Consider the following 23,471-nt stretch of genomic DNA (forward strand, 5'->3'; position numbering starts at 1 on the left):
GAGCTGTAAAGACGGATGGGGAAAGAGGCGGGGGAAGAGCGGGCAGTTTCTTGTGTTGATGTTCCATGTTCAGTGAAATCTTCCTTGGTGCGTGTGCGTCGGGGACAGTGTGGGGCTGCCTGGAGCGGACCTGGTCACCTGGGCTTTGCACAGCCTGGGGGCTCAGGGATGCCGTCGGTGTCTGGAGGGAGCCAGGGCCCTCCACACTCCACGCAGGCCTTGGAGCCCATGCTTGAGCTGAGCTGCACTCTGGTTCCCCGAGGGCACCGCTCCCCTTTCCTGCCTTGGCTTCCTTTAAGTTGTCATCAACAAGGGCATAAACATCCGTATCTCGTCGTTTCTGAGTTCAGTACCGTGTGGGATATTGGACTGCTGTATAACAGAGGCCTGCAACTTTCAAATCATTGCTGTTCTTCTTTCTTCCTTTCTTCGTTGGTGTAGGCTGTGGGCCTTGAACGCAGGACGTGGGTCTTAGGCCAGAGCCCTTTGCTCAAGGCCAGTGCTCTACCATTTTTAGCCCTAGCACTACTTCCAGTGTTCTGGTGGTTAACTGGAGATGAGAGTCTCATGGACTTTCCTGCCCGGGCTGGCTTTGAACTGAGATCCTCAGATGTCAAGCTGCCGGCTAGCTAGGCTCACAGCAGGGAGCCACCAGCACCCCAGAACCCGGCTGACTTCCTCAGCTTGATGAATTCAGCATGTTTTAAGCTCTGGATCCTCCCCGTACTTCCCCGTCCTGGACAATCATGCTGCCTTCTTCCCTCTGTTCTCCATGTCTGATGGCTTTAGCTGGCTCTGTGTTTCTCAAGCAGCATCCGCCTGTTGGCGGCTGGATTGTCTCGCTCTCGTGGTGTCCTTGGGGCTCCCTCGTATTGCAGCGTGGATTTCCTTCTTGGAAAGGCTGCCCCCCTCCAGTGTATGCGTCTGCCCTCGTCTGGTCTCCATTGGTACATCCGGGTATGAGCTCCTGTGTGGCTTCCACCCGCCGGCTGGGTGAGAAGGCTGCAGTGGGCGTGGCTCTCCACCTGCTCTCACAGCTCCTGCTCTGAATGCGAGGGGATGTGTAACAGAAGAGGGAGTGATTACAAACAACTTTTATTGGGTGTGTTGAAACTAGGAGAAAGTTTAATACCACATATATATCAAACTTCCTAACAGAAGGACTGCGGTCTGAGTCAACCTCAGGAAAAGAGGAGAGACCCCATCTGAAAACCAGCTGGATGGTTAAATCCCAAGGAATGTGAGTCAATTGGTGCAGCGCCTGACTGGCAAGCCTGAGCGCCGCCGCCAAAAAAAGACAACATTATTTCAAGTTCGGTTTTTACTGCGTGTATGTTGCTCATCTATTAGCATAAAGTCAAAAAGTTTTTGGGGCATGGAGTCAAGAATTCATCCCATATCCTATACAGCTAGGACGGGTCAGGGAAAAGTGAGTCCCAGGGGACGAGCTTGAAGGGCTGAAACAGCACACGATGCCTGTGGTCACATGTCGTCTCACTCAATGACATCTCCCTAGTTCAACCACATAGAGACTGTCAAGGAAACAACTTAAAAATCGTTCTAAGTCAAACCAGGGACAAGGCAGGGACTATCTGCTGTTCCGACAAAGAATAAGGTTCATAACTGTTTCGCTTCTTTTCAAAATTAGAGAATAACCTTTTTAGTCCCTGTGTTGTTGGTTTGGTCTGCCCATTAGGTGAATGTGTGTGCGTGTGTGTGCGTGTGCGTGCGTGTGTGTGTGTGTGCGTGCGTGTGTGTACATGCGTGTGCGTGTGCATGTGTGTGTGCGTGCATGTGCGTGCGTGTGTGAGTGTGTGTGCGTGCTATGATTTTTCCTCTGTAATCCTTTCAGTGTATCACCAGCAGGCCTGCTTCTTTGTCTTCTTGATTATTACGTTTATCTTGCAGAGCTCTCTAGTCAGAAAATATTGTTGTCTTACGTCTGAAATTTAATAATTGTGCATCAGAGATGATGATAATGCCAAGATGAAAAAAAAATCAATCACCCAAAGTTATCCACAAAGATTCTGTTTGTCTTACTTCAAGTGTGAGGTGAATTCTGTACATTTATCATGAGTTTTAAAACCATTTTCATTTACAAGATTGATGCCACACGTGGTCTGCTTGCCCTGAGTGGATTTAGAAGGACGGCTGTAAGGAAGCCCGGGACGTTGGGTTTGCTTTGTAACTTTCCCGCAGTATCACCAGGGCTGGCAACGCCGTCACTGCATCTTTGTTACATCAGGACACTTGTCCTTCTAATGGTTTTGCTATGTGTGCTTTGCTCTCCCGGCTGGACTCACGGGGTTTAAAAACTTACTTTTCAGTATTTAAGTCCACTTACCATTTTATACATTAGCATATTTGAAGATGTCAAATTTTTTTCGTATATTTTTATTTTATAATTAATAGAAGGGTTACATGATACTCGCCAGATAGAAGGTGCATTACTTCACACACATTGATACCCTTTCTCATGTCTTGGTCCCCATTTCCCTCCCCCCAACCCCCATCCCTCATCTTGTTTTCCCCCCTTCCCTATCCAATTTCAAGTAACCAAATACAAATATATCCGATATATCAGATAACAAGGTGAGATACTGTACAATATGATATAACCAAGGGACAGCAAAAGAGATGAGAGATAACATAGCACATTAAGGACAACAATCACTCATTATATGGCAACATTGCCCCATTTGTAAGGAAATGGAAAGACTTAGAAAAAAATCATATTAAGTGAAGTAAGCCGGACTCAAAGGAACTTAGGCTCAATGGTTTCCCTCATTTGTCATAATCAGTAGAAACCTTGGACTCTACTAGCAGAGATTTGCAATAGAGCAAAACCTAGATACATAGACCATATAGTATGATGCTAAATGAAAGGACCTCCAGGATATTGAAACAAAAGCCATATAAGATGTCCAAATTTTAACCTCAGAGGTGAAGAGAAAGCAGAGCATGTGCATATCACGTGATGCAGAATGACGGGGAGGCCTGGCCCTCGAGTCCACTGTGCCCACCCCTCCTGTCCACTGTTCCCTGTCCACTGAGCCCACCCCTCCTGTCCACTGTTCCCTGTCCACTGCGCCCACCCCTCCTGTCCACTGCGTCCACCCCTCCTGTCCACTGTTCCCTGTCCACTGTGTCCACCCCTCCTGTCCACTGTTCCCTGTCCACTGCGTCCACCCCTCCTGTCCACTGTTCCCTGTCCACTGCGCCCACCCCTCCTGTCCACTGTTCCCTGTCCACTGAGCCCACCCCTCCTGTCCACTGTTCCCTGTCCACTGTGCCCACCCCTCCTGTCCACTGTGCCCACCCCTCCTGTCCACTGTGCCCACCCCTCCTGTCCACTGCGTCCACCCCTCCTGTCCACTGTTCCCTGTCCACTGAGCCCACCCCTCCTGTCCACTGTTCCCTGTCCACTGCGTCCACCCCTCCTGTCCACTGTTCCCTGTCCACTGTGCCCACCCCTCCTGTCCACGAGGCCCTGTCTACTGCGCCCTCCTGTCCTGTCCACTGCGCCCACCCCTCCTGTCCACTGCGTCCACCCCTCCTGTCCACCATTCCCTGTCCACTGTGCCCACTCCTCCTGTCCACGAGGCCCTGTCTACTGCGCCCTCCCGTCCTGTCCACGGTCCCGCCCAGCAGGGGCCCCCCAGGCCTTCCAGATCACCTTCTTTACTCCCCACACCCACTTGCTCACCAGGTGACCCAGAACCCTGAGCTTCATGAAGCACATCTTGAAGTTCAGGACACAATGATGTCCTAAAGCTGGAAATCCCTTCTTTCCAAAGGTTTTCTGGCTCCTGTAGCCTCGCCACTCAGGAGGCTGAGGTCTGAGGATCGAAGTTCAGAGCCGGTCCAGGCAGGGAGTCTGTGATAGTCTTATTTCCAATGAATCAGCAAAGAGACCAAAGTAGAGCTGTGGCTCAAGTGGTAGAGCTGGCCGTGAGTGAAGAAGCTAAGAGGCAGTGCCCAGGCCCAGAGTTCAAACCCAGGTCCAGCACACACACAAACACACATGCACACACACCTGTGCATACGTGTTTGCAAGACACACCTCACATGTATGTGTGCGTACACACACACACACACACACACACACACACGCAGAGTCACACCTCTCTGGCCTCTCCCAACTCCCTAGAGAATCTAGTACTTCTTTTCTTCTATTTCATTTCTACTTTTAAATCATTTTGATTCTCTTTAAATACTTCTTGGGGTTTTTTTTAAGTTTATTTTGCTAATCAGGTAGACATTTACTCTCCCTTGCTATTTCTGCATCTAATGCCCTTTATAGCTAGTCGTCTTCTTTTAAGTTGTTTTCCTATCTTAAACACATGGAGGCGGGGTTATTCTGTAACCCACATGGCCCTGAACCCATGATCTGCTTGCCTCTCAGAGGCACATGGGCCATCCACACCCGCTCAGTCAGTCTTGAGAGCAGCCCCTCTCTCTGTCTGTGTTGGCATCACGATAAATAGCTAACCAGTGGTTCAGTCTCCCATCACTTCTGCTGCACAATCCCTTTACCAGGAGGCAGAATTTCAATCTCCGCAAACATCACACCACACAACATGGCACAAAATGGGGATTTGTTAGAGAACATTCTCACTCATTCCGTAAAGAAGGATGCATGCACTTAGGGTTGCTGGCTCATGTCTGTAATCCCATTAATAAGATCTGGAAGATGCCAGTTTGAGGCTAATCACAGCAACACGTTGACAAGACTGCGTCTCAACAAGGAAGGCGTGTGTAGGGAACACGTCTGCAAGCCTGGCTGTGTGGGAGTCTGTAGGTTCAAGATGGTTCCCGTCCACAACAGAAAACCACAGCTCAGAAATAGTAACTGGCAATGTCAAAGGGGGCTCGAGGGATAATTTGAATTGCTATCTGCCAAACACAGTAGCCCAAGCTCAAATCTCAATACCACAATAATGAACACAATAACAGTGCTCGCAGGACCCCAGACCTTCCTAAAGTCTGTTTCCAGTTTTCGGATCACAGAGTGCACATACGAGCTGACTGGACAGGCGTCACCCTTCCCCTCCTTCCTCCTGGGACCTCTCTCTCTGCTCTCCTGCTACTTCCCAGCCAACTTCTAGCTGCCTTTGCCAACCCTTAAACCACAAACTTTGTGCGTACTCAAGTGTCCTGTCTGTGGTTTGGGCCTCCTCTCGTGGGGGTTCCAGGCCTGTTCTAGCTGTGTCTCTCCCCGTCTGTGGTTTGGGCCTCCTCTCGTGGGGGTTCCAGGCCTGTTCTAGCTGTGTCTCTCCCCGTCTGTGGTTTGGGCCTCCTCTCGTGGGGGTTCCAGGTCTGTTCTAGCTGTGTCTCTCCCCGTCTGTGGTTTGGGCCTCCTCTCGTGGGGGTTCCAGGCCTGTTCTAGCTGTGTCTCTCCCTGTCTGTGGTTTGGGCCTCCTCTCATGGGGGTTCCAGGCCTGTTCTAGCTGTGTCTCTCCCTGTCTGTGGTTTGGGCCTCCTCTTGTGGGGGTTCCAGGCCTGTTCTAGCTGTGTCTCTCCCTTACCCACCTCTTCACTCAGTGACTGGGTGGACAAAGCAATCGATACATGACGATGCTAAGACCAGTGCCCAGAAATACCATGTCTTTATAATTTTACTTTATATTGTCTGCAGGATCAATGGAGGAGTGGGGAGGGGAGGACAGAGGGAGGGAGGGAGGGAGGGAGGGAGGGAGGGAGGGAGGGAAGGGAGGGAGGGAGGGAGGGAGGGAGGAAGGAAGGAAGGAAGGAAGGAAGGAAGGAAGGAAGGCAGGCAGGCAGGCAGGCAGGCAGGCAGGCAGGCAGGCAGGCAGGCAGGCTGGTATGGGAACAGGCTTCTTTCTAAATTTCAAATATCTTAGTCTTCACCAGACTGCTTCCTGAATGTAATTATATTATGCATTTACCAGTGCTATGTTTGTCATTTGTATTATATTCAGAAAATACACTATAGTTTTGGTGGAGATTGAAATAAACGCAAGTCATATTTTCAGAAGGTAAATTTGATTTAGGCATAGAATTTGAGGAAGGAGAAAATGAAAATTAATATACAATAACCACCTGTAAATCAACATACAATAAAAATAGAATAAATAAGGAAAAAACATCATTGTACTGCTGTGCTTAAATGAGAGATTAAATCATTGGGGTTTTATTCTGAAACCTTTGTCATATATTTTAAATTTCAAAGTATTTTCCTTCTGCATTTTGAATACTTTTTTCATTCATGTTCTTTATTCTTTTTTCTATCCAGTCAGTATTTGAAGTATCCCAAAATACTGAAAATATAATACCACCACAGGTTAGACTTTCAGTGCATTAAATTATGGTTAGAAATTTTGTGTTCAGAAAATTTTAAAATAGATGTTTTCAGACTGAAATAAAAAACCAAATGTTCATAGCAGATGATGTTGTTGATCTTCAGTGGGGAAAAAAGCCCAGGGGATTTAAATGCAGTTATAATCCATATTCTAAGGTGCAAAAAGAGATTTTAGGCTTCCGCTCGTGTGACAAGTTACAGGCTTCTAGGATCATATTTTCTCATATTTAAAAGTTTTACTTTTGGTAAAAAACCCTGAGTGGGTTGAAACTTCTCTGCTGGGAATAAAACATATTTCTGCTTAATGCAAGGGATGTTTTATAGTTATAAAAAAAGACAATTTGTGGTGAAAGTTCGGTGGCCTTTGGAATGACTTGTGCACTGCTGGTGGCAGCAGTGTCCCCTGCTCACCCCTGCGTGTCAGCCAGAACGTCTTCCACGCCATTCCCACACCGTGCACACAGGCGTATCACACACCGCCCTGCTCGTGCTTGGCCATTTTACACGTTCTTTCTCTCCTGTATCGTAACTGTGCAGTTCTTATAGAGTGCAGCTAGAATTTCAGGGTGGAGTCATTCTTCTCCGTGGCTTGCTTAACTAAAGAGCACTTTACTCCCGCAAGGTGTGGATTAGAGCTCTGGGTTCCGAATGTTGATTCTTTTGCCTAAGAACATGGACCTGAAGCCAATGGGGAAGTGTCTTCTCTAAGAGCAGGAGAGGCAGAGACAGAGGTGGAGAGACGGGAGGGCGCCGCGTATCGGCTGCCGTGGCCTTCCACGGGAGGGACAGCCGAGTTCTCAGATCCCCTGCTGGACCCTGGCCCGGGGGGCTCTGGCAGCCACGAGATGAAGCTTCCCGGGGCCCTGTGTTTGGGGACAGAACAAATGTTTTGCACCACGTGTGAAAGTGTCAAAGTTTGTTAACTAAAGGAGCCCCGCGTTTTTCAGGGTGGTGGCAGTGGGGAAGGGTGCCGCAGCCTTTCCGTAGCGAGTGGGAGAAGCGGGTGGGAGTCTGGCCCTCCCTATGCACACAGCAGCCGTCTTGTTGACCTCCTCTGACGCCCCGCCCGTGTCTCTGCTCCTCCCTAGCCGTGGGACTCGCTGCGTGCCAGGAGCCCGCCCTGCCCAGCAATGGCATCAAAATCGGAGACCGGTACATGGTGAACGACGTGCTCTCCTTCCAGTGCGAGCCTGGCTACACCTTGCAGGTATCTGCCTCTCCGTCCTCCGTGGAGGGGAAGGCTCGGGGCCGTCCTCAGTGGCCCCTCACGGCCGGGCCTGGCCCCACGAGAGCCTGCGGGCTCGCCGTTCCTCCTCAGGCCTCACCGGAAATCACGGTGAAGGCACAGAGCCACGCACCTCGTTTTTCATGATCATTTTCGCATGTGTCCTTCCAGTAACTGTGCAGAGCAGATTCTAAGGAGCACAAGGGCGCGGCCGGGTCTGTCTTTCCACCTGCTCAGAGCCCTGTGCCAGTCCAGTCTGCAAGCGTAACGAATCACCGTTAGACTCTCCCAGGGGACCCGGCATACGAGTCACGCAACAAGCGGAAAAATTTTTCAAGAAACATGAAGTGGAGATTTTACAAGACACTTTGTGTGTGTTGGTTATACACAAGTTTTTATAAATTAATAGAGAAGGCATTATTCTGTTATCCCGTATTCCGTTATCTACCTTCTGTTTTGGTTGTGGGGAAACAATGCCAAAACAGTCTTTGTCACATCACAAGCCTTTTACGTAGTTCTCCTCATTAAATATGAAAGCAGCAGCTTTATCATGTGTTTTCTGAAGTCCCGGCCTGTGCCATGACCCCAGGCACAGCGAGCTGACCCCAGGCACGGTGAGCTGACCCCAGGCACAGCAAGCTGACCCCAGCCTGGCACTGAACCCTGGCCTGACATTGACCCCAGGTACTGCGAGCTGACCCCAGACTCATCACTGACCCCAAGCACAGCAAGCTGACCCCAGGCACATTGAGCTGACCCCAGCCTGGCACTGACCCCAGGCCTGGTGCTGACCTCAGGCACTGCAAGCTGACCCAGGCACATCACTGACCCCAGGCGCTGTGCAGGTTCTCAGCAGTGCCGGGTGGGTGGGTGGATGCTGGTCTCACAGACAGCTTCAAGTCGTCGTCGTGCAGAGACCTGGCACACGGGTCAGCAGGGACCGCGGCTGTCTCACTCTTGAGAAGACTGTGAGGATAAACTTCATGGTGAAGGCTCCATTTCTACGATGGAGTAAGGTCTTATTTTTTGCAGTTCCTCTCCTCGCAGCAGCACGTGCTATAGCAGCGTTGTCTGTCTGGGACGTTTGAGACTGTTTCAGTGAAAAGACACACACTCATAGAGGATGTCCCCCCTATGTGGTAAAGGAGGTGCCTCAATCATAGTTGTTCCAATAGATGTTGCAGGAGTCTGATTTTTACATTGGTCATTAGATTTGAAAATGACCATGGATCACAGATATTCTCACACAAAGTTCATCCTTTCCCTGTCATAACAGGAGTTTTATTTTGTTTTTCTCTTCCACAGGGCCGTTCCCACATTTCTTGTATGCCCGGAACCGTCCGTCGCTGGAACTACCCATCCCCCCTGTGCATTGGTAAGACAGGCGCTCAGCACATGTGCCATGACACAGGCCGAGCCTCCCGCCTCCACCCAGCTTCCAAACCACACAGGCCCGGCTTCCTTCCCCACGTGGCGCCTGGGGTCTGGAAGAGGCGCGCCTGCCTGCAGTTCTCCAGCCCCGTGGATGGGGAAAGTAGGAGGATCACAAGTCTGAAGACGGCTGAGAAAAAGCAGAAGCTACCTAAAAGTTAGAAACAGACTAAAAGCAAAGGGGCCAAGAGAGGCTGACGCAGCCAAGCATTGTCTAGCAAGTGTCACACTTCAGTTCAATGTCTGTTACCGAGGGCGGGGAGGAGGGAGGAAAGGGACTTTGAGGTGAGAAAGGAGGGAGGGAAAGAGAGGAGAAGCACTGGCATCGGGGTGGCAGCCGTGAGAGCTGTCCACGCGTGTCCCGCACGGATTAGCTGGCTCAGCCTTTGCAAATCCCCGGTCCTGCAGCCAGGAGAGCAGCCAGATTTCCAGCTGCAGGCGCCAGGCAAATTGGATTTGTAGCAGGCTGGGTTATTAACTGGCGGGAGGAAGCGGGAGGCTCCTCTCAAGGCTGGGGTGATTTCAGAGGCCTTTCACCTCGGGAAGACCATGTGTTCAGAATCAAATCCAAAGTGGGTGTCACAGGTCATGTCCTGAGTACTGGGGCTCCGCCTGCCCTGCCCCTTGAGAGATGTGCAGAGGCCCCGCTCACGGGAGGAGCCCCTGAACCTACAGCACCAGTGGCCCGGGGCTTTCACTCATTCCCTAGCACCCCACCCTCCCGTGGCCAGCGCTCCCCCAGGCCTTTCCGCCCAGCGGGCTCCTCCTGGGGCCTCTGGCCCTCCTTTCCTCTAAGACGGCCACAGTTCACTGTCCACGAGCCCATCCCCCTGGCCTCCATTCCCCAGGTTTTGATTCCCAGGCCTCTCTCTAGTCCCCAGGCTCCATTCCCCAGGCCTTCACCAGATGCCATGGCGAACCCTTACCAAAAAGAAAACCAATTATTAGAAATGCTGATTCTGTCTTTAGGCAAAATACGTTCTCATTGCTCAACTTACATTTTTGTTTGTTTACTTTTGGTTTCCCTCATTGCACCAGGGTAGCATTGAGGAGTGACACACACTCTGGAGCTGGGGGGGGGGGGGTGCCACGTCCATTCACCAGGCAATGCCCAGAGCCCGCCTGCAGGTGTGGTTACCCCCAGCCAGGCCTCCAGCCCTCTCCAGGAGCTGCCAACTCCTGCCTGCTCTACGGTGCGTGGGGCTGGGATGCTGGAGCCACCCCACATTCAGTGCAGAGCTGTGGTGCGGGGTTGCAGTACCAGAGCAAGCTTTTCACGAACACGTTCCTCGAGGGAGCCTGGCCAGCGCCGCCCCTCCCGCGCACGCTCCCCGGGCCCTCGGGTCATCCATGCTCGGCACAGCCTTGGTCCTGCCCAGGGCTCTGGGCCTCTCAGTTCTTCCCAAACAGCTCACTGTGGGAAGGTGGTATTTCAGGAGAGGGGGCCATGCCACCACTTAGAAGCCCACGATAACCTCCCCACTCTGGGCTGGCCACACCCCGCTCACCATTCAGAATGTTCAGGGTCAGCTGCATGGCTTGTGGTCCCCGAGCCCAGCAGAGCGACCAGTCTCTGTCACAGGTGCCGAATCTCCAGCCGCTCAGCAAATCTCAGAAACTAAATGGCTTTGCATAATACATATCTTAACCACCTTGAGCAGGATTTGTGCAGAGGAAAATAAGCCATGCTGAGCTGGTGAAGCAGACAGGCCGCCAGCCTCATGAGAGCCTTGTTCATCCACGTTCATGACACCTTTTGTTTTCAAATAACTAACATCTCTTAGTGGCCATTCTGTAAATGCTGCCTTTATAAAACAAAGGTGCAGATTAAGATAATGCCTATATCCATGGCATACTTTGTGTGGAGGTTTCCATTTGGAAGAACAAATGAATGTCAAGAGAGCTGCCTTTTCTGTGTGTGTGCTCTTTTCCTCCATGCATGTGACATGCCCTTTACTCCATGCATGTTTTGTAGTCTTTCCTCCACACGTGTAACCTGCTCTTCCTCCACGCGTGGACTGTGGTAATCCACACATCGTGTTTCTCCCCACCATGGGAGCCTTGGCGCTTGGTGCTTTGGCGTTGAATCAGCTCGACAGACGGGATGACACCGTGCTTGCTCTCGGTTATGTAAAAGAGTATTTAAGTGGAGTAGATGCGTGATTTGGTCAAATGTAGCTTAGCTGGCCTTTGGTTTCACACAGTGTCTTCTAGTTTATGAGATGAGGGTGCCAGGTCAAGGTCTTCAGCTCCTCACATCGAGGATGGACGGGCTCTGCGTGACTGCAGCAAACCTCGGACGCCAATGCCAGACCTGGGGCAGTTTGGGATTGAAGATGAGTCCAACAGAGGAGGCGCGGAAGGAGAAATCTGTGGAGAGAGAGTTTCACTTACTGGATTCTGGACACCTAATGTCCTGATTCCTCACAATCACAGAGATCAGGGAGATGACTCACACAGCACCTCCCGAGAGGCTCAGACGTCACCCTGATTTGAGAGCTTAACCAGGCGGCAGGTGGTCGTGAATATCATCAGATGCCTTGTCCATAAAGAGAGCCTTGTGAAACGAGGGGAAAGCTGCATCCCATGGCGGCCTGGAGCCAGCAGTGCCATGCCTATATTGGTTCCAAGTGAATGAGGACGTGCTTTCCAGGCCCCCCAGGGCAAACCCTGCAGATCCAGGCCTCGGTCCGTCTCTCTCATTCCTTGTGAGAAAAGTCATTTCTGGCTGGGTCATCAGTGTCTGGAGTGAACCTCAGAAGCAGCGGTCAGGCAAGGCAGGAGTTTGAGCAGCCCAGGTCTTCTTGGGAGAGCTGCCTCCGCAGACGTCAGGGACGATGCAGCCCAGGGCCCCGGCCAGGTGCCTAGGAATGGCACGGGTGGGACTCCAGGCTCCTCTCCTCATTTCTTCAAGCTTGAGTTCCCGATCTGTCAGGAAGGCCAGGCTTCCAGGGGCTGTGTGCCCGTGGTGATGGGGTGACACCAGGCTTCCAGGGGCTGCGGGAGTGTAATGGCGGGGTCACCCAGCCTTCTGGGGGCCTGGGACTATAGTGACAGTGCTTTTTGTCCCCGCCCAGTACCAAGCACACAGTTAGATCATGGTGTGACATAATCAGTGCCACCTTCAATAGAGAGAACCAACTCCATGCCTGGCCAGAATACCATCCCCAGGCTGAGGCTGGGCTAGGGACAATCGGAGGGAAAGTGGGTTCTCAAGCGAAGGGGAATGAAGGGCAGAGGGTGGCTGTGCCGAGGGCCATGAAGCCAGCTGCTCTGCATTGCGGGGGTCATGGAGGCCGGCTCCACAGACCGGAGGGCCCTGGAGCTCTGGGCCGTGAAACCCGTAGAGAAGGTGACACCCCCAGCGACGCGTGCCTGTTCTCCTCCACAGCCACCTGCGGCGGCACGCTGACCAGTCTGGGCGGAGTGATCCTCAGTCCCGGGTTCCCGGGATCCTACCCCAACAACCTGGACTGCAGCTGGAAGATCTCCCTGCCCGTGGGCTACGGTGAGTGAGGCCGGCTGGCACTGGGAGGGGACACCTTGTCCTCTCTGTGGGGTCTGGGGTGCACAGTGCTCCAGTGAGGCGCGGAGTAGTTAACTGAAGGTGGATGGCAGACGGGAATAAAGCTCCGGCAGAGCAGCTTGGGGAGAGGAAGTTCGGTAGAGAATGGATCCAGGCATGCGGCTCTCCTCAGAGTCAATTAGCTGTGCAGTGATAGAGGAGTCCCATGAAGTGCAAAATGGGGCAGCCCACCCTCCCTGATCTGCCTCTGCAACTAGGAATGGTTCTCCTTTTCTTCATCTGGAGGTTATCTCCAGATGGTGATGCATTTGAAAAAAAATAATTCTAATTACACATTGTACTGCCAATGGACTTATAAATAAGGAGCTATATGTAGGATGCAGTGTGCTGTGTCGTGACACTGAACAGTGGGGGAAAGACCAGAGAATGGTTTGCCAGATCCCTCTGGCCACAGCTGCATGTTCGCAGCCCCTGTCTCCAGCTAAATGAGGCAAAGATTTCTGCCTTTTCACGAAGCACCTTCAGTTCCTGGATACCAGAGCCAGTCCACCACAGGAAATACTGCTCTGATTTAGGTTAGAATTCTTTCATCTAAATAAGATGAGAAATGCACACACGTTTTCCTAAGATTCTTTCAGATAGCCCTCATTTAAGATAAATTGGTTTGCTATAAGGACATTGAAATCCCAGGACTTTGCCCAATTGGAAGTAGAGAAGTTATGGAGTATCAACCCGCAGGGTAAATTAAAGCGGTGAGCTGCAGAGACAACCTTGACCGCTTCTCGGACATTCTTCCCTGGCTCTGTTCCTCAGTGGGTCTGGCAGCTGACTTGTTCTCCAGGTTTTCCACTGTGGTGTGGAGCCTGCACCTCTTGGGGCTCTGCCACTGGGCTCTGCCACTGGGCTCGGCCACTGGGGTGGTAATTGTGAAATGCTCCAGCTTTCCCGTTACCCTGAGCAGCGCTGATCGTGGTGGCTTTTCTTGAGCCAGTTCATGACTGACATTTTTTTGGTTGTGGGGCTTGAACGTGGGGTCTGGGTACTGTCCCGCAGCTCTTTTGCTTAGCACTAGAGCTCTACCACTTTGAGCCACAGTCCACTTCTGGTTTATGAGTAACTCATTGGAGATGAGAGTCTCAGGTCCTTTTGTGCCCGGGCTGGCTTTGAACCGCGATCCTCAGATCTCAGCCTCCTGAGTAGCTAGGATGACAGGTGTGGGTCACTGGTGTCTGGCTCATGACTCATTGGATTGGTCATTTTGGATCTTCCCCTTATAAGTTGTGTGGCTTCCTGAGGGATCCTCCAGGCTCCACGTGCGGGAACTGCCAGCCGTCAGCCGATCTTCAAATTCTCCCGACCCCGTGCACAGGCATATCCCCTCTCCAGGGTCAGCTGCTGAGTCCACGGAGTGGCCATCAGCAGCGGTCTCTCAGTATTCATTCCAGTGCTCCACAGCCTGCTTCGGGGGCAGGCTCTCCCTGCCACTGAGGGGTCGGCCTCTCCCAGTGACAAGTGGACCCCGGCTGACTGCCCTTGAGCAGTGTGCGGGACAGAGTGCAGCCGCTGCTGGGATGGTGGTTTCTTGGTCTGTGGTAGCTCCACTGAGGATGGGCAGTGGCAGTTCGTGCAAACTGTGAGTCTGTTCTACAGCAAAGCCCCTCCTCAAGGGCCTGGGCGAGCCGTCCGCGTGCCCGCCCCGTTAGCGGGCTCACCACACTTCCCCGCCTGTCAGTGATTTTCCTTCCTTTCCACAGTCTCAGGCATGTTGTTTTTGGTTGCTTTGGTGAGGCTGAACCTAAAGAGGGTTTCTGCCTGTATTCTCTTTAAAATGTTTAGAGACACAGCACAAATGCCACAGAGGGATTTTGCTTCCCATTCCACTATCGTTGTTATCGTTAATAAACCATCGTGTTGCACAAGCTGCCCTCTTAAACTGTTACCGTTCTGACCATCTGGCCCATGGAGAAGCCACAAAAGATGCTTTAGAACATTTGCTAAGATGCCGGAAACGTGCTGGTAGAGAAGTCAGTCTTCCCACTGTCCTCCACCAGAAAGGAGGGCTCGACTCTAAAGTCATTACTCTTCAGATCTTGTCAAAGAGCAGAGGCAGAAATCCCCTGAGCAGGGGCTCTATTGACACTTGATTTCTAGTATATAACTGCCACTAGAATAAGGTGCACTGAGCAAAAGTTCACCAAAAATATGCCTTTATGTGGACTTTCCTTGAGATCATGAAGGTTTAAAATATTCTTGGAGGTAGTAAAAGGATAAGTAGGGCATGCTATGTTTAATCCCTTCATTTGGATGCTGGGATGTCAAACTGGATAGTTTGATGAAAATTAGACAGCTAAAGAGTTTGCTCTAAGCCAGATTTGCTTAAGCTGGGCTCTATTCTGTTTCCTGATAGGTAGTCAGTGGTGATCTGATATGTAGCTAGATGCTTTATCCTACTTAAAATGATAATTTTCCCCACAATGTGGTATTGTCATAATTCCCTTTCCACTTCACTTCTAATTCCACATGTGTAAAATGCTGGATTTGTTCTGTCTTCTGTTTGAGAACTTGCCCATCTTCTGTGGCTTACCCCCATGATCTGCTTGTTTTCCTTCACACTATGTCTCCAGACACATTCCCTGAGTCGGGACCCACACAGCTGCGGTGAGCACCTGTCAGGTGTTTCCTTCTTGCTCCGTTTTAGACCTTCCCATCCCACCCTACGTGTTCCGTGACTCTGCACTGGGCGGGCCGGGCATGGATTCAGTTATGAGGGGCTTGGCAGCTTTCTGAGTCCCGAGATTAGGGCCAAGTGTGACCACTGTTAATGGAGTTTTGCCAACTGCACAGATTAGTTTTCTCTAAAAAAAAAAACCAGGTATGAGCACACACATGTGAACACATGCTCAGGCATGCACACACATGCACATGCATGAATTCTTTAGCATACTTGAATTACTAGTTCTGCTCCAAAAGGGAACAGATTTGAGTCTGGCTGTGGGTCAGGGATGGGTGCCCAGTGATGGGTGCTGAGTGCTGGGTGCTGGTTCATCCCCATTCCATAGTGTGGCTAGAGAGCCCACCTCTGAGAGATGCCCTCCCTACCTCTTCTTCCTTGTTTTTATCTTCCTGCCTCTCAATTTCGTCTGACCAAAAAAAAATCTGCTGAGATTTAAAATAAATTAACAGTTCTCCATTGAACAAAGAGCCGTATTTGGTACTTCCATTTCCAGATTAACAGGTGGTTTTGTGCGAGCACTATTGCACAGGCCCAGATGTGGGGTCACCCCCCTGCCCTTTTGGGGTACAGCGTGACAGTCGCCCCCATCCCAGTTTTGACTGACATGGTGATGTGTGGATTCTTCTCTTTGAGCTAAGCTGAGCAAATAAGAATGCAGATCACTTTTCTCTAAGAAAAAGAAGAACGATTTCTTCTTGAGGTGGTGGCAGCTGGTTCTTATCAGCTTATGTTCTTGCTGCGCCATAAACAGTAAAGCCTTCGTTAGTCAGAGCTGGGTATGAGCTTCCTTCTCAGCTTGTTCATCTGTAAATTAGGCTGGCAGTGGCGTTTTGGGGTGATGTTGAGAATATGTGGCCAGCAGAACCCAGGGCTGGAGGTTTATACTAAGGCCAGCCAGAGGCTGTGGTTATTTCTCTCCCTGCCTGCGGGCAAAGCTTCCTTCCACTAGGGAGCATGCAGGCCCTGGGTTTCATCTGAGCACCACAGGGCAGATTGAAGGCAGAACTGTCTTCAAGACAGACATTGGCATTCTCAGGAGAGGCTTCATTACCCAATTTAATTGCGAAGATTTATGATACGAGATGACTAATCTCTTTGGAGTTCTTTGTTAAATTTTTCAAACAAATTAAAACGATTGAGATGTGGCATTTAAATTTCCCAGTGTCGCAACTCCACTGCTCCTTGCTTTTGACTTTCTTCCAAATTTCCAGAGTGGCTCGCGGTGTGACAACGCAGAGCTCAGCCACCTGGACTGGCTCGGTCCCTGAGCCGCCCAGGAGACTCCCAGCCTGAGTTTCTGGCCTGCATTTGGCTAATTGGATTGGATTTCTTATAAACGTGTGTGATTGGTTCTGCACGTGCAGTGCAGGGGAATTGGTCGCTTGCTAAACTAATCCCAGCCTGTGACCACCCAGGGAAGAGCAGTGTTTAAAGTTTGCCGCTTTGTTTTTTTACCTGTAACTGCATCTCCCTGACAACGCTGTGATGAACTTTCTGATCCCAGCCTTGCGCTGATGATTTTAACAACTGTGGCTGCAACTGGAAAAATGAACAGTTCGGTGTTTTGGTTTTGTGTACTGATTGCCACCCAGGAAGCGGGCAGCACATCTTCGTGGCGCAGGGGTGGGAGTGCCCGCCCAGAGGTGTACGGAGACCATGGAGCCCGTCTGCCCACAGGTGAGGTGGGGCCTGCATCCTCCAGCAGCTGCCCCACCTCCAGAGAGCCGTCCTGGCTCATGGGTAGTCAAGCTACAGCACTAAGGTCAGGGGTGACTTTACACTCCCCGTGTGTCATTTCCGTCCTCTCGTGGTTTTCACCTGTAGGTGCGCATATTCAGTTTCTGAATTTCTCCACGGAAGCTAACCACGATTACCTGGAAATTCAGAACGGGCCTTACCACACCAGCCCTCTGATCGGGCAGTTCAGCGGCTCGGATCTGCCCCTGGCCTTGCTGAGCACAACGCACGAGACTCTCATCCGCTTCTACAGTGACCACTCGCAGAACCGGCAGGGATTTAAGCTTGCCTACCAAGGTAAGGAATGCACCGGCACCGAGAGAGCCCCACGCATCCTGCATTTACCTTCCATTCACTGTTAAAAGCTTGCTCGGGTGGACTGAGCTGCAATGGCACGTCGTATGGGGGTCTGAGTGTGAGTGGCACGGTGTAATTGAGCTACACTGGGTGTTGGGATCTGCCTCTGGTGGCCTTCTGCCTGTAGCTGAGGACTCTGAGAGGAAGAGCAGGGACAGGGGCAGCCTCCTGGTGCACACACACACACACACACACACACACCCATACACGCATGCACACACACACACACCCATACACGCATGCACACACACATACACACACACGCATACACGCATGCACACACACACATACACGCATGCACACACACATACACACACACACCCATACACGCATGCACACACACACCCATACACGCATGCACACACACATACACACACACATACACACACACACATACACGCATGCACGCATAGGCACACACAGACACACAGACATACATATACACACAGGCATGCACACACACATGGAGACACACATGCACACACATACATACACACATGAGTGTACACACGGAGATATGCATGCACACAGACATACATAGACAGACACGCACGGACACCCCTGTCCTGTCGGTGGAGAAGTCAGGCTGTGACAAAGTGAAGCCAGCTGTGTCTGGCATTTGTGCCTCTGTGCTCATCAGGGCTCCTTGCCTTCTGAGGGCTCTGGGAGCTGGCCTGGAGTGGCGTGTGGTGAAGATTGGGACTGCAGGCATTGCTGTGGACCAGGTTCCCAGTCTGTGCCACAGCCTCCCCCCTGCACAGGCCTGGTTCTCCTCAAACGAGGAGACTCAGGCTCAGAGACCGGAGGAAAATGGACAGCACTGTGCAGCAGGGATGGGTGGAGATCACGCCTGTGAGAGGCTTCCAGGATGGAAGGAGAAAGGGAGGGATTCAGCGTTCAGGTCCCTCTGCCCTGGAGACTCGAGGGTCTTCCCCAGGGTGTGGGGAGGGGAGCTGGTGGGGAGAAGGACCCTCCCGTTGCTGCTTCCAGGCTTCAGAGCTAGCACAGGGCCCCCACGGTGGCTGAACTTGAGGACCTCTCAATCCCACCCCAGCACTCCACTGGCTGATGTGACGCCAGGTTGAAACCCAGGACCTGGCACAGCTAGAGAACCGTGCTAGGTGGCACACTCAGGCCCAGGGCCATGCAGGAGCCAGATTAGGGCGGGGACAGGGGAAGGGAGGAGGGGGGGGAGAGGAGGCAGAGCCCAGTCCACTAGGGGCCTCTGGGGCGAGTCCACCTCAGAGAGGAAAAGGCGCCCGCCCTGGGACCACCAGAGCAGTCAGAAAGGCAAGTGGATTGGAGGGTGGAAATAGAGAAGACCCAGCCTCCTGCATCCCCAAGGCCTGGAAAAGAGTCCCATGTGGCCGGGTGGAAAGTTGGACATGTCCCGCCAGTGCTGCGCACAGGCTCTTGTCTGTCTTGTTTTGCCTCCTGCGAACACTCAGTATTCAGTTCTTGATGTGCAAGTCCAGCCTAAAGGAGCCAACCCCATGCGCTGCGGCCTCCTGCCTCGGCTGCCGCCGGGAATCCCAGGGCTGGTGGCCCCAGGCAGGGCTGTCCTCTGCTCGTGCACAGGCGCCCGAGGTGGCACCTCAGATTTCTCCAGAAACACTCCGCTGTCCTCGGAAAGCCTCCCGTTTGTTTTGTTTCTTCTTCCACTCTGTTGTTCGCATTGTTCCTATTTTTAAAGAACAACCACTTTCTTTGTAGCAGCATCAGGAGGTCACAGCCCTCTGGACTTGGTCCCTTGGCCCTGCCCGAGCCCCCCGCTTGTTTGTATGATTTACATCCTGATGAAATGCGCTCACATCGTATTATCCAGCCCTGCCCATGTGTGACTCGTGTCACAGCGGGACTTGAGCCCACACCCCAGCTACTTCCTGTGGCCCCCAGGGTGCCTGATGAGGTGTAGCCCTGCCCCTCAAAATCCCAGGTGAGCCTGTAGTGAGAGGGAGCGGAGTAGTTCAGGGAAATCAGCTCAGCAGGGACGGGTGCCGGGGCTCCTCAGGGGGGCACTGTGGCTGGCTGTCTACACTCAGGCTTGTGGGGAGCGTTGCACTTGGATGAAATTTTGCAGTTGTTTCTAGTGCGTTCTGGGTATCAGATTGGCAAGGCCCTTATAATGTCTAAATCTCTTTAAAAACTTGGGTCATGACTCTCCTTCCACAGCATGTATGCAAACGGGAAAGGCAAGCACTAAGAAGTCCACGCAGAACATTTTTAAGGGGTTTCAGAATTCTCCTTAGCCATTTAATAAATGGGCTTGCAGGTGCCATAGGGTGCCTCTTGGTCAGGTCCCTCCTCCCATCATCCTCCCGTCCCTCACAGCCTTGCCCCTCTCCTCCAGAAATGTAGGATATGTATTGAATTTTATGACTTCGTTCTTTTCCCCCTTCCTCTCCCCCTGTTTCCCCAACCCCTGCCTTTCCAGTACTCATCTCCTGGTATTTATTTTATAGAACCGTGAGTTAGTCTTTGTAAGGAATTAAGCCATATATAATAAAAAATGTTAAGTTTTTAACTGCACACTTACTTCTCCAATTCAGCACTGATATGCAAAGTATTCCTGCACAAAGGATTTACCCCTTCAGGCAACACTGCTCATGTTCAAAGGAAAGCAAACAAACACAGCACAGGAGAATCCTCCAGCCTCCTCTGGAGACCAGGAATCCCTGGACGGGTTTGCAGAAAATGACCCTGCGTCAGGGCCGCTTCCCCTGCGCCCCCACCCCGCTGCTGAGACTGGGGAGGTGCTGTCCACCCGGCTGGGGTCCAAGGCCTGAGGTGGAGCAGGTCTGATGACAGCAGCTTATGATTCAAACCCACACCTCCCCGCCCTGCTGCCACGGGCAGACCCACCGTGTGAGCAGTCGTCACACACCCACGGTGGAAGCTGAAGGTGACTTGGCGTTGGTTTTGGAGGTTTGACCTTTAGAGACTGAGACTCTCTGGTTTTTAACCTCGTCTCTGTCTGTGCATTATTCTGTCTCTTTTTCTGTCTCCCTTCCTCCCCTTGGAAATGAGAATTGTTCAGTTGTTCGATGTGTTTTCTTCCCGTAAGTTAATGTGTTAATTTAGGGCTTTCACTGTGATGGTTTATAATGCATGGGATATGCTCTGATTACATTTACCCCTCTTGCTCTTCCCAACTTTCCTCCTTTATAACACTTCTACACACACACACGCACACGCACAGTGTGTCTGTATGTGTACAAGTGTACATGTGTAAGTGTATGTCACATGTCCATGTGTGTAAGGGTGTGTGCGGCTGTGTTTATGTGTACATGTTGGTGGGTGTCTGTGTATACGTGTGTATCTCTCTGTGTGTCTGCGCTCATGCCCATGTGTGTGTTAGAGAGAGACACACTGATTTGATGTGATTTTCTGTTCTATTTTTGTGGCTTTGTTTCATAGCGTAGCTTTCTGGTACCACTAGCATTTTCATGAGTGTGAAACAATTACAGGAGTGGGGTTTGTGTGGATACACGTAGCTTTCTGAGCACACTTTCATAGACTGGCCAGTGCCATTGCACAGTCTTGATGCCTTCCTAGGTCTTCAGACAGTTTTATCTGTTGGAAAACTGAGGAATTTGCCTTGAGGTGTGATATTATGTAGATTTCAAACACCAAATATTCTACTTTGAAGACAGAAAAGGACTGAAATCATTCTCTAGAGCTCACCGCCATTACCTCTGTGTGAGATTGCCAATTCCATTTCATGAAACTGTGAGGTAGACGTGCTTTTCCTTTTGTTAATGATCCTTAGTACTTTGAATTTCATTAGGAATAATTGTGCTTGCAATGTTATTGATCTGGAATACTTTTTAATGTCTTCTTCTAATTGCCTCAGTAGGGTTACGGCATGGCCTTGCCATAAAGCAACACTGGAGCACTTTTTGTAATTAATTTTTTATTAAAATTTTATGAAAATGACAGATCACAATTGCATGCCTTTATAGGGAAAGAACATTCTAGAGTGGTAAAGCTGTCTGATTTCTATGGATTAAATATGTGTTTCACACTTCATCCTAAGTTGGTCTGAGAAGTACTGGGGAGAGAAGCTCTGCCCTCGACCCTCCTTTCACCCCATGGGTAGGGTAGGGCGCCATCTCTGAGTCCCAGGAAGCCACGGGGTGGGGAGGCAGCCTCTGCGCGACTGATGCCTTCCTGATGCAGTGGGTGCAGAGGCAGGGCTGGGACAGGGGGATCACCGAACCACGCTGCCTGGAGCTGCTCTGCAGGCCCGCGAGCCAGCGCCTCTCCCCGCAGCTGCCTTCCCCACTCCTCTCTGGGGGACGCCCCATCCGGCTCTGGACCCCGCAGGGGCCAAGACCATGGTTCCCTCCGGGGCGCTTGGCTCCAGTTATGTCTTCTGATCCCTAATTCCACACTTTCAGTCCTTCCAGCTGCGTAGGCTTCCCCCAGCCAAACAACAAATGCACACGGAGCCATTATCCCAACTCAGGGCGGTTGAACCCAGAGTCTGGCTTAAGGGGCGTCCTGGGCCCCCTTCCCTGCCGTCTCCAGGCACAGCCTGGGAGAGAGCTTGTACAATTCCGCACAGATGGGGAGCACGCGGGGATCCCCAGGCCTCCGCTCACGGCGGGCGCACGTCCTGAGACGCTGTAACCCTGCCTCAGGCCCTGTGCATTCCATGTGTCCAGTCCACGTGTCCAGTCCATGTGTCCAGCCAGTCCACACGTCCAGTCCACACATCCAGTCCACACGTCCAGTCCACACATCCAGTCCACACGACCATGCGTCCAGTCCCGATGGGACTATCATAGAGACCCTTTCACTGACACAGGCTCCAGACCCTGTCACCCACACGGGCTCCAGACCCTTTCACTGACACGGGCTCCGGACCCTGTCACTGACACGGGCTCCGGACCCCACCCCGAGCCTGCTTGCCCTCCAGTCAGGCCTCACCTCTGCATTCTATGCAGGATTCCACTGCTTCCCAAATCATCAGATTTCCCCACCCTCTGCTTAGTCCCATGCTGTGCTGTTCCTTCTGCTACATTCTTCCTGTCCACTGCAAGCCCCTCCTACAGCCTCAGCCTCTGGCTGCTGCTCCCCCCTGCTCCCCTACCCCGTCACCCCATGTTCCCCTCCACTCTCGCTCCCATCCCCAGGCACCACACTGCTTTGCTTTCAGATGCTCACTGCGCCTTTCTTTCTCTCACACGGAACGTCAGACCCCAGGTAGACACACAGAGCTGTGAGGCTCCTGCTCCTTCTCAGTCTCTTAGAGGGAGCAGAGTGCTTTGGAGAGGAGGCCACATGTAGAAGAAGGCCGCGTGGAGCGGATGCCCGTGGGAGAAAGGGCCAGCTCAGGGTCCCTTTAGCTGTGTCGTCACAAGGACGAGGCAGATTCCATTCACAGATTAAAGTCTCCATTCACACATGGCTCAAATTTCAAGTCACCAGACCCCAGCCCTGTCCTAGCACTCTACCCCTTAAGCTACAGCCCCCTTCTGGCTTTTTCTGAGACAAGAGCCTGGCAGACTCTCCTGCCTGGTCGGGCTCTGAACTGTGATCCTCAGATCTCAGCCTCCCGAGCACCTGGATTTCACGTTCCTTAAAGCGTCGGGGAAGGGGTTGGGCTCACTTCACAGCCTCCATGGGCCTCGGATTGCTTTCTAAATTAAGCTACATTATACCCTTTTCCTTCCAGGTAAACACTGTCAAACTTGTTACTGTGTTTCTCACGTTCTTGTGAGACACTTAAGAACTGCTGTGGTTGTAACTCAGCTGTGACTGACTTCTCCTGACTCTGGGCTTCCGGGTGGCACTGGGCCACTTGACAAAGCCCTGAGAGCTCTACCCACAAACTTGCCTTCCAGCAGTCTGTAGTGACTTCCCTGCACTCAGTTCCGGAGCCGGGGACATCTCCTTCGGAGCGTGATGTTGTGTGTGTCGTTTCAGCCTACGAGCTACAGAACTGCCCGGACCCGCCCCCGTTCCAGAATGGGTACATGATCCACTCGGACTTCAGCGTGGGGCAGTCCGTCTCCTTCGAGTGCTACCCGGGCTACGTCCTGCTGGGCCACCCCGTGCTCACCTGCAAGCACGGCCCCGACCGCAGCTGGAACTTTCCCTTCCCGCGCTGTGACGGTAGGTGCCCGCGTACCCG

At 51.9% G+C, this 23,471-nt stretch overlaps 1 protein-coding gene across 1 annotated transcript in view; it reads left to right on the forward strand.

Moving 5' to 3' along the window:
* Csmd1 (CUB and Sushi multiple domains 1) overlaps positions 1-23,471 on the forward strand; it is a 705,832-nt gene that overhangs the window by 610,773 nt on the left and 71,588 nt on the right. Inside the window, exons 37-41 of the mRNA XM_090353740.1 lie at positions 7,411-7,529; positions 8,853-8,922; positions 12,370-12,486; positions 17,063-17,272; positions 23,264-23,452. Coding sequence (XP_090209866.1) covers positions 7,411-7,529; positions 8,853-8,922; positions 12,370-12,486; positions 17,063-17,272; positions 23,264-23,452 — 705 coding nt within the window. The remainder of the gene's footprint in view (positions 1-7,410; positions 7,530-8,852; positions 8,923-12,369; positions 12,487-17,062; positions 17,273-23,263; positions 23,453-23,471) is intronic.

The sequence above is a fragment of the Megascapheus bottae genome, chromosome 20 (assembly GCF_031878675.1).
Source record: "Megascapheus bottae isolate mThoBot1 chromosome 20, mThoBot2.hap1, whole genome shotgun sequence".
Taxonomy (NCBI): domain Eukaryota; kingdom Metazoa; phylum Chordata; class Mammalia; order Rodentia; family Geomyidae; genus Megascapheus; species Megascapheus bottae.